The sequence below is a fragment of the Gallus gallus genome, chromosome 1 (genome assembly GCF_016699485.2).
Source record: "Gallus gallus isolate bGalGal1 chromosome 1, bGalGal1.mat.broiler.GRCg7b, whole genome shotgun sequence".
In the NCBI taxonomy this organism is placed as follows: Eukaryota; Metazoa; Chordata; class Aves; order Galliformes; family Phasianidae; genus Gallus; species Gallus gallus.
In genome coordinates, this window is record NC_052532.1 from 31,038,321 (window position 1) to 31,049,918 (window position 11,598).

At 43.8% G+C, this 11,598-nt stretch overlaps 1 protein-coding gene across 4 annotated transcripts in view; it reads right to left on the reverse strand.

The window, feature by feature from the left end:
• SCAF11 (SR-related CTD-associated factor 11) overlaps positions 1 to 8,872 on the reverse strand; it is a 41,541-nt gene extending 32,669 nt beyond the window's left edge. For 2 of the 4 annotated variants that reach the window (NM_001397916.1, XM_015281282.4), the window contains exon 1: positions 8,721 to 8,872. Coding sequence is in view for 2 of the 4 variants with exons in the window: in XM_046937936.1 (XP_046793892.1) it covers positions 586 to 666 (81 nt within the window). In the remaining 2 variants the exon portion in view is untranslated. Of the gene's footprint in view, positions 1 to 585; positions 8,055 to 8,720 lie in introns of those variants that run through there. The other 2 variants (XM_046937936.1, XM_046937933.1) reach the window with 1 other exon arrangement.
• Between the last annotated feature and the right edge of the window lie 2,726 nt (positions 8,873 to 11,598).

Genomic DNA, 11,598 nt, shown 5'->3' on the forward strand with positions numbered 1-11,598 from the left:
ATGGACCAGTCTAAACAGAAGTACACTTGTTCATTTTAGAGGAGGATAGAAATCAAGATCATTCAACAAAATCTCCAGTAAGCAAGTGCAAAATGATACCCAACACTGGTGTATTCTCGTTGCCTTAGGGAACAAAACTCAGGAAACATTTGTCTATAATCTCTCAACTTAGACACGTGATGCATTTGAACTTAAAGGAGTGCTTTGTTTTGACTGCTCTGTTTACATAAAACATTGTATGTCAAAGAGAATGTCTACTAGTTTCATTTTTATTTAATAACTCCAAACAGTTTCAAAACTGAAACAATAATCAGACACACTCAACGCATGGGAACACACTTGGTTAAAAAGACAACAGTAGCACCCTTTACTTCCATCAGTTTTTTGGGGTAGTACGGAGCAGGGCTCTATCCAGCTTTATGCATTTTGATGGTCTTTAAGAAACCACAGAACGTTTAAGGCTCCTCACTTAGAAAACATGTTTCTAATGAAAAAAGCATCCTGACAATCAGACATGCAAAACCAAAGTTTAGTAAGTGATGACAGGACACAGAGCATCCTCTAGACATCTCCGTATGGACCCACCATAATCTGGGGACCATTGGGAGGCCAAAGTCCAACTGCTGATGAACATCTTAAGAACTTTTGCCGGAAGCTCTGTACCATCCTAGAGATGGACTGAGGAAATGGTGTTTCCAGGGACAGCTGAACGTTTTAAAAGCTTTTCACCTACTTGCATCACTTAATCCATCACAACACATATTCCCACAAAAAGAAGTCTACTGGGCGTTTCCAAGTGTACATCAAGAACTTTCAGTTCTCTTTTATTTGGAAAAACTTATAAGTTGCCTGAAGTTGAAAGGCTGACTTGTTTCAAGTAACACCACAGTAATGTTGTTTGCCCTTCAATAAATGAGGACTGAACTGGGAATCTGGAAGCACTTCTCCTGGATTTATTCCTTTCTGTAGAACTTGCTAAGAACAGAACCAACAGACACACTCAAAGACCCTTATAAAGAGGGTCTTTACTTTTTGTCTGCTCAATTTGCACCTTGCTTTCATTCACAAGTGGAATGTCACAGAACCAACAAACACAAAGAGAAAGAAAGAAACCAGATCCAATGAAGAAACAGCTCTTCTCTATAGGTGGTTTAAGTCTATTCATGTAGACCCAGATTCTAAAGAGTCAGAGCTATTCAGGCAAGGAGACACTGCAGATTTAAAAAGTCCATCAAACCCTCTAAGGATCCAATTATCCAAGACAGTTAATCTAAAGCTGGCTGCCACCAAAAGAAGCAGTTCTGTTTCTTACCAGCAGTGATGGTGAGCAGGCTCAGCTAGCTAAGAGCCAGACGTGCCAAAGAAACAGCAAAGAACAGAATGGGTGAGTGAAAAGATAAAACAGGACTGTTTCTTCAGACAGCAGCAAGGTGCTGGAATAGCTAAGACTTTCCTGTCAAACTTTCTCTGCTAGAAGGAAACACCAGTATGGCCAACTCAGTTGGGAACTGGAATGGGCTCCCCAGGGCACTGGTCATGGCACCAAGCCTGCTGGAGCTCAGGCGGTGCTGCTCATCAGAATCACAAGCATCAACATAGCTACTGGGACAATCCACATGAAGACTGGCGTTTCTGCAAGGTAGGAAAGGTATCGTGTTTGACTAAAATCCCTAAAACACAGGGATATTCATTCTCTGTCAGATATCTGTCAAATACACACTGAAGAAAGTGACCCTATACACTGTGCTATAGCTGTGCTATCACACACAGCTGAGCCTCATTTTATGAGGAAGCTCATGATGTTAGAGAAGTGCCAACTCTACACCACTGGTACATTCAAGGTGACCACTGTCAACCAAGATGACCAGCGCTTAGGTAAATCTACCTCACAGGCTAAGAACTAAATGTAGCTAGGCTTGTCAGCCAGCAAGGAAAAAATACATATTTTTGGAAGTTGTAACACCGCAGTCTCATTTTATTTGATGTATATATTCACAGCTGATACCTAACCTGTAATTCGGAGGTTCCCTTCTGTATCCCTTCTGGTTCTTCAGCCAAACTTCTCAGGTTTGTGAGAAAACCCCCTTTCTGCTCTGACAGGCAACAATCTAGGTTATAGTCAAGTCTCTGGCAGCTCTCGAGGATGAAGAAGTACTGAGGACAAAGCCACAGAGCTTCTCTAGGCATTGGAATAACGCTGCTGCAATAAAACTGCCACTCGTAACACTGCTTTCCAGAAGTGTTCTGAATCAAAGACAAACCCCTAATCTTTACAGAAATTTACAGCTTGGCCCATAACAGCTCTAAAGACAGGACAAATGCTCACTGGGTTTAATGTGTGTCATGGAGCCACAGTTAATTGCCCACATGCAGAAGCAGGTACATTTAGAGTAGTGAGGATGAACAGAAGGTTCTGAAGACTAATACAAGATGATGAAAAGTATACTCACAGAAGTTAAGACTGTTCCATTTTGCTTTCCAAAACTATTACTTTCAATACAAGGCAATAAGCACTGTACTTGTTCCATATGCTGCTGACAGAACACTCAAGCATCACAGTGATACACGTAACAGAAATAAACAAACAATAGGAAATAGGCCACATAACACTCTCCCACAAAGTCAGCACTAAGGAGTTTCTTCTAAGTAGCCTGTGATTAAGTTGTGTGAAATTGAGATTTACAAATAACAAGCACTAATTGCAGGTTGGATGCTACAGTCATGGTGCATATAGCTCAAACAACTAAACCAAAACAGCACAAACTCGTGAGCCTGTCTCTTGCTGCTGAAGATCTTTAGTCACACGTACACTTCTGCACCTAGAAGGGTTAGCATTACATATCAGAGCCAGCAGAAATGGCTCAGAGGTTTCCAAGAACAGTTAAAACGTGCTTTTTTCCCACCCACTTGGAAACATCAATATTTCCATGCTTTCCACCAGAGAGCAGATATGCGGCAGTAGGTCACTGAGGCCAAGAATATTCTTGCCACACAAGCAGCTCTTCCAAACCCAGCCATGTCAATAACCTCGAAAAAAAAAAAGTCTACATTTACTCAAGCAAACTTTGTTAGTGATTCTATTTACTTTTCCCCCATAAACTAGATCCGTGTTCAGCATACACTACTAACTTGAAGTTCCTGTCCCATTGCTACACTGCACATGCAACATTCCCACAAGATGAATGAGCATACTTCAGCCAATGCTATGGTAACACAGCAGGACTTGCTGCAATCACTTCTCTGATGCTAAAGAAACCAGGAAGACATCTTTATGTTTCTTAACAACATCCTGAACACACCCAAGGAGCTGGACTTTAGCAGCAGGCATGCAGGAGATGAACTAAGAAGACCTTGCCAAGACAGTGAGAACTGTAAAAGCTAAGGCCTTTCAGCCGTGGAAAGAAAAATGATGGCAAAATTCATTCAGACAGTGTAAGACTGAATTCACGCTAAAGCTAACACAACAGCAAAATCATAGTGGTAGGAGGTAAGAAAAATTATATTGATCCACAAAAGAAAGGGAGAAGCATGCAGTTGTCCAATTACAGATTATCATTTTTCTTTTCTTTCATCTACATCATGGCAGTCTTATTTCTCAGCTTCTAAATGCTGGTCTCCTGTGAACTGAATGGCATCCCTCTAATAGAGTTATGTAACCCACAGGGTAACGTAGCATTTTATGGATTTACTTCAATGGGAACATGCACTGCAAAAGATTGCACAGAACCATACCCTCACTCTTGTTAAAACTATACAGAACCGAGTCCCCCATTAAAAGTCTGCTGTTCTTTTATTTTAAAGATCAGATAAAGCCTTTAGTGATACCACATGCTCTTTTAGTAGCTATGAAAAGCTGTGTTCTGTAAGAAATAATTTCAGCTTAGAAGTAAAGTGTTCAGACATTGATTTAAAAGCAAATCAAAAAGACAAAGAAAGTAACGTGGCCATTCAAACATGCATTTTGCCTCACAGAAGCATACTCTTAGAAGAACATTATGTGAAAGCTATGATGTCAAAAACACAGCTCTCAAGCTCCTTTTCACTTTGAATAACAGTATTTTATAAGCATAGGTCAAAGACCTCTTATGAATCTTGCACCAGAAATGCTTTACTTTTGGGAAACGGTGTAAAAATAAAGAGCTTGCAGAGGTTTTATCATGACAATTGAAACGGTTTTGAGCACCACTGTATTTTGCAGAAAATCTCTTACAGTATTTGTAGAACAACGCATTAGGTGCCACTTGAGAAGTAGTAAGACAGATGGGGAGTAAGCAGTTCCAATTACTGTTCACTTGCTTTCACGGTTCTGACTCAGTGATCACTTTCAAGATAGCTAAAACAAGCTAGAAAAACACAGCCAAGAATAGAAGAAGGGGTGTGAGAAGGTTTCCTTAATGCTGATAGCGACAGACAAAATGTAACAGGAACTATTTGCCACGAAAGAGGGAAAAGCAGACCTGAGCTTGAAAATCTATTGAAAATCACAATTACATTGATCTAGAGAGAAGGACATACTTTACCCTCTTTGCTACAGATAGCTTTATTTGGCAACATCTTGAAATCCCAGTGAGTTCAGAACCTAACAGACAGCTTTTCTCCAATTGTTTCATGGGACCTGCAATGACCTTTTGTTACACCTATCGGCCCACAGGGGCCACCACCTTTTGTGTCACAAGTAGCAAACTAAGAACAATCAAGAAAAGCTAAACTGCACAGAAGCACTTACTCTGTGGCTGTATAGAAAGCAGAGTATTTCCTCCTCTCTCCTTCCTGGATCTTCACCATCACCCAAGTAATTTGTTCAAGCAGACCGACTAACACTGCTCATCTGTCTTGAGATTGTCCCTGAGAACACAGCCACTGAGTACTATTATGGCTCAATTCCATTTCAAGTTCTCTGCTTCTCCTGTGGCACACCAAAGGTAGAAAGAAGTCTTCACTGCTGCAGCACTGTTGCTGCTAATGGTATGGACAGACTTATGTGAAGACTTGAAATCCATCAGCATCTGGATATATCTTTGTTGTTAGTGCTGCCAGTCAAACAAAAGCCCAGCAGGAATACAAGCGTTAACTCACTTGATCCCAGCAATAATTCCAAACGCTAAGAGCATCAGCCAGGTTAACTAACTGACAGATACTACCTCTGAAGGAAGATGCACAGTTAAGTGGTACTTAAAGACACAGCAAGTGCATTTTAGTGGGAGCTTGCCAATCCTTGCATCAAGTGCACTAAGACAGACATTATTGCTAGCACCTAGAAGTGATCAGATACTGCAGTTTACAACAGCACTGGGCTTCAGAAAACTGCTTCTAGAAAACTTCTTCAGCATTCTACTTGATATCATGGAAGTGAAAAAATATGAAATAATCTTAGACATGTAAGAATGCCACCGGCCACAGAACCAAATTAAAACATTACCCGAGCACATTCGCTGTGATGGTGGACACTGCACACTGGTTGTTCCACATGTCACATGGTAACCCAATGCCAAGTTATCCTCAAACCTCCTCAACCACAAATACACCAAAAGCAGACACAAATTTCCTTTATGGAAGATGGACCAAATAATCCCTAATGAATGCATTCCAATACCCAAAAAGTGAAAACTCAACCTGTGTGTTCTCCTGGGGAAGAAGAAGGGAACACCAGTGTTTCATCAAGATAATCTGTGAGAAAGCATTACTCCATAAAAAGAAAATGGAAGAAAATATTCACTTTAGCACTACATACACAAATGTAACATGCAGATATTCACATGCCTACGGCTGCATGCATAGTTGTTCACAGCTGCATCTAACATCAACTATATTTTAATTTTGCCTACTTCGTAGATAATTAAACACGGTATTTTGATCATCCTTTGTCATATCGGTCAACAATTCTGCCAGCCTAAAAATGACAACTTCCACATTTGGTTAAGTTTAATTAGCTTCTTTTAAGATTTTCAGTTGGAGAAACAATCAGAAGTGCCATAAATATGAGCTGTAGGAAAGCAGTATGTCTCTAGAAGCAACAGGCTTTAAAAAACAACAACAAACAAACAAAATAGTTCCTCCTCACAGAGAGGAACTGTTGGTTGGATCTGGTATGGACTACTGAAATACAGATCGTGCACATTCAACCTTAGAGAGTCCCTCCAACAGTCACTAGGCCTCCGGCAAGCTGTCTAGCCTAGGTGTAGAGATGTGATGGATAACCGCATAGGACAGCAGAGCAGCAACTTTAGGAAACTAAGACAAAAAAGTCCACCTTCCAACAGCTGCAGTCCTCCATGTTGTTTTATGACTACAGCCAACTTCCTATTCAAAGGAACCAGCCATGTTTGGTTCAACCCTCAGAGCCAGAAAGAGATATTCACAGCTTGTAAGCTGTACCTGTAGCCTCACCGCTGGCTTAAAAATAATCACCATGCTCATATCCTCTCAGAGCGAGCTCACTACTCTTCCAGGTAAGGTAGGTACATACAGATGCAATAAAGTGTGCCCACACTGCTGAAAAGCCATGAACCAGTCCTTGTTCTGAAGTGTTCTTTACATAACATGCACATTAGAAAGCTCTGAAATTTATGGCTACAGAAGGCACAATATCTCCAAGTCTGCAAAATAGGCCAATAAAGACAATAAGAACGGTTCTGATATGTATAAAAGCTATTTTCCTCTTCAACAGTTTGGCAGATTAACCACTTTAAAATTCATTCATACAAACTGTTGCACTGAAGAAGCAGTTCAGATGTCAGTAGGAAGTAGAGCGCAACTTATTTACAGCGGAACTGAAGTGGAAGGCCATTACAAAGTAAACTTTAAGTAGGCTTTGCACATTTTACTACACTCAGGGTGATGGAAGACTGAGAGCATTCTGCAAAGAATTCCTGTAACAGGTAAAAACACGTTTGTAACCAAAGCACTCCGTATCACGAGCAGAACCATCTACAAGGCAAAGGCCACAAATCATACATACGATGCTATTCAAACTACAGTCAGGTGAGAGCAAAAAATCTTCATCTCCTGGATGTTTCAGAAGGGACAGCTGAGTAACCACAGAACGTAAACTTACACCTTCATATTGAAGTTTTAGGTGGTCAACAACCATCATACTGTGTTTGAGCACTGTGCACTAAAGCTCAAACACCTCACTAAACTCCTAGAGAAGTATTCCCAATCTTGAATATGATCTCAGCCTGAGATAAAGTAGCGATTTCAGCTTTACCGCTATTAGAGAAGGTCTGGAAAGCACTCTTTCTTAATCTTTCTCTCACCAAAGTGATCTTATGCTTTTCTAAAGACAAAGTTTCTGTCTGTTCTGCCTACTGACAAGTAACTTAAAAGCAAGCCATGAAAGAAACCCAGTCTATTTCTTAGTTGGTCCACTTACCACTCTAGAACTTCCCACATTAGCAACTGTGAGCTACTGAAAAAATCTGCACAAGTCCAACACTGTGACTTCACGTGAAAGCCTACACAGCCCTTCCCCCTCCCACGTCTGTCTCCTCTGAGGAAAACAAACAAAACCCTTCATATTCCTAAAATCTCTAAAAAGAAGTCGCTGGAATCACTTCCAACTCCTTTCCACGTGGCAGGAGCATTTTTGTGCATTTCTACATACAGCTTCCCGGTTAAAAATAAAGAGAAATGCTTAAATTTGGATTTAATCAATTAAATCACAGCAACTTTTAGTCACGGTGCCATTCCATTCGAGGAAATCACTGCTCGCGTTAAGGAAAGACACTACGGTGAACTGACAAGAGGCTTTCCCCATTGCTTTCCCATGACAAGAACGTTTGGATGCCTACGGTATCATTCTAAGTTAACTGCCGTTCCCTACGATCCAAAGGACAGTTAAGCACTCAACACATTAACGACTCAGAAGCGTAACACGAGCCACCGAGCCATCCTGACTTCCCTTTAAGGTTACCCGAGCCCCAAATCCCTACGAGGAGTTATTCAATCAGAAGAGCCGTTCCGATCCGTCCCGTAATTAGGGCTTAAGCAACCCTATCAGTTTCTGCACGTTTTCAGAAGGCGATTCTTTCCAGCGGTAGAGCCCAGGGACAGATATGAGGTAACCGCTCCGCCCTCCTGCCTTATCACGATCTCACTAACAACTTGCACTCAACTCGCTGTCCGACACAAAAGCATTATGGGAGGGAAGGGACCACGATCAGCCTTACCCGAGTTGTCCCGTTTCGAAGTTACAGACGCGGAGCTCGGCTGTCAGCGCGGAGCTACGCGCGGCTCTGGCGACGCTGCTCAGCGCTCACCAAGAGCCGGGAGCCCCGCGCACCGCGCGCCCCAAACGCGTCCCGCCGCTCCGCACACAACCGGAGGAGCCGCGCTGATGTCGGTCCCTCCACGCAACTTCCGCCGCCGCGCAGCCCCAGGCGCGCTCCGGGCCCGCTGGCGGCACTCTTCCCGCCGGACGGAGGAGCTTTGTTCGCCGCTGCGCTCCACGTGAGCCCGCCGGGGGCCGCCCCTCCGGCCGCTCCGAGCGGCGGCCCCGGGGCGCTCCTTTGTCCTCCCGAGGCCGCACGGAGCCGCCTCCCCCCGCACCCCGTCCCGGCGGCCCCGGGAAGGCTCCACCGGAGCCGTGCGCAGGTCCCGCCCCCCGGGCCGCGGAGGGAGCGGGCGGGCTACGAGCGGCGGTGCAGCGCCGGGACAGCGCCGCGGAGCCGCCGGTACCGAGCTCGCCGCCCGTACCGAGCTCGCCGCCCGCCGCCATTTACCTGGCGCCGCGGCGTCCTCCGGCGCGGTCACCACCATGGAGCGCGGGTTCCGCTTCCCCCGCCCCGCGGAGGGCCGGCAGGGCAGGGCAGGGCACGGCCTGGCTCAGCGGTCGCCGGGCCACATGTCCGCGCGGCCGAGGGGTGGCGCCGGCGGAGGCCGCGCGGGGGCGCTGTTCTGCCGCCTTCCGCTGCGGGAGGAAGTGAGGAGCGAGCAGCGTGGCGGCGCGGCTGAGAGAGCATTGTGGGAAAGGTCCTCCGGTGTCACCTGAAGGGGGGAGGGGCGGGGGGAGGAGGAACACGTGACTCGGCGCCTGGTGGCGGGCGGGGGCGCCTCCTGCTGGCGGCGCGGCTTGGGGGCTGTGGGCTGCAGTGACGTCATCTGAGCGCGACGCGTGTGGGGCGGAACTGCTCCGCGCCGAATACATACATATATGTGTATATATATATATGTATATATATGTATATATATACTTAATAAAAGTTGCTCTGAGCAGCTCATTTGATCCAGGGCAGTGGGGCATCCAGTATGACCAAAGTAAGGTCTGCACCAGTGTATGCCCATTGGCAACCTTATTAGTCGCCGTGATTACTGACAGAATATCGATTAAGGATTATCTGAGGAGAGCTTGAGTTAAGAAACAGCAGCCTGTAGGGACAGTGTGTAAGAGGAGTTCCAGAATGAAAGGAAAAGGCTGTTTTCATTAGCAGGCTGTGGAGAAATGTATTAAGAAGCAAGGCTCTAGTGATAAGTAGGAAAGCACAGATGGAAGGAGGAAGATAAAATGTGTAAGGTAAGTTTGACTTTAAGGGTTGCTAAGGCTAACGAACGCTATCATTTAAAGAAAGGAACAAGCTTTGAAGGATGGGATTAAAGAAATCCACGTTGCAGGTTAAGATAGATGACTCTCAGTACTGCATTTTGAATAGTCTGAAATCTTGGATGGCCCTCAAACCAGGCACTGAAGCAATTAAGAAAGGGGAATGACAGGGGAAATCAACTATTTCTTTGACTAGCCAGCCACTGAGGTAACGTTTGTTTGTAAGGAGGACATACTATACAGAGCTGCTGCACGTTTTTACTTATTGTTGAATTTTTTAAATTAAAATGACTACTAAGTCACTTGAGATTCAGAGATGCAGAGGAAACTTTGGTATTCGCTATTTCTGTCACAGGTCAAAAAGACATTGCTGTCATCTGCTCATGGTGCACAGATGATGTTGCACAGAGGAGCCAGGGAAACTGAAGAGGGGTATCTGTGAGAGAAAGGAATGCAAGAACAAACACTCAGCATGTCTAAGGTGCTATCTATACTTTTTTTTGTTTTGTTTTTTTCATCCTCTGATTGTGTATCTTACATGGGCAGAACACAGGCATCCTTATCCTTTCCAGCACTGACCTTTATACCTATCCGTACAACTTCAAAATATATTAGCAGAACTGCTTTGGCCCTTTCTCATCCACCTTTGGAGGTACATATTGAACATACACATGCAGTTTACAACTGAGAGAAAAAACAGGGACTTCACTGCTGTCAGCCCTGACTTTTTCTATGTGTCCACGAAGTTCCAGCCCTCAGAAGTTTTCAGTCCTGCTGGGTCTGAAAGATAATGCTCTTTATTTGGATGTCTGCTCCCAGAACCCACTTGGCAAGGGTGAGAAGGCAGGCAGTTCTGCTAAAGAAGGAAGGCAGTGTGAGTTGTGGCTCCTTGTGTCTGCTCTGTGTATGACAAAAAGGAGAGTGAGGAGTTTAGGTTTTCTACAGGGACACACAAGTAGAGGGTTGTGAACTCTGATTTTCTACTAACCTGTGCAAATCCTATGGTATAGGCACATTCGTAAATCTATCAGACTGCACTCATTCAGGTACTCATTAGTATTTTTCTTAAAAATTGAGAGGGGAGAGCAATTTGGCCTGAAGGGGTAGATACAATGTTGAGAATAAAGGTGAACAAGACAGGAAGAGAAGTATTAGGCTGGGACAAAGTTGATGTGAATAGCTGCAAAAGTAAATCATTACAGTTTTTATTAGTGGAAAAGTTGGGAGCACCAGATAAGTAAGTGGTTTTACTAGATGAATCTTTTGTTAAAATGAGACTCTTACTTCAATAACCTTATGATTTTTTAGCCAAGCTTATGTTTTTTAAAATTTCATTTTCTTTTTCACGCTTTAGAACTGGTAAAAACACAATTTCTTTAGTCTGTTTTTACCTGCTCTAAGCTTAAAATATTCTTACACTGATGCTAGAGATTGTCCACAATGAAGGCAGACACCACAACTCATAAATCCTTTCTTAGACTAAAGCTGGGACTACTGAAAGCAGCTGCTACTACCAATTGTCTTTTGTAGCTAGACTTGAGTATAACTTTTTTTGGTCATATTTTCTCCCCCTATGTCTTCCTAAGAAGGCTGGGGGGAGGTGTACAACATGAGAGCAGTTTGGTAGGCATCTCATACCCAGACAAAGTCAACCCACCATAAGGCATATATTTTTTTGAAGTAGGAGGCCCCTTTTGTTTGTCCTGTTTTGGTTGGAGTATGTACTCTGGATACATTTTCAGAATTTCCCTATAGACACAAGAACTAGGAACTTGCCTGAAGCTGATTTTCTTATTAAATGTTCTCTAGCAAGGACAGCTTTGTGTGGAAGATTAAATGGAGCTATACTCACGCTGCAGTTTTGAGAATGGATAGAAGGCAGATCAGTCAGAAGGAAACTGGAGGACATATGCAGGGCAGGCTTTGTGAATGACGTTATGACCATCTGGAGTAGTGGACAACAGTAAATATTTCTAATATATAGCGTGACACTTTCAGAAATAAGAGTGGTATTAGAAAGAGGGAAGGACATCAATGATGGCAAGGAGATTTTGATAGTA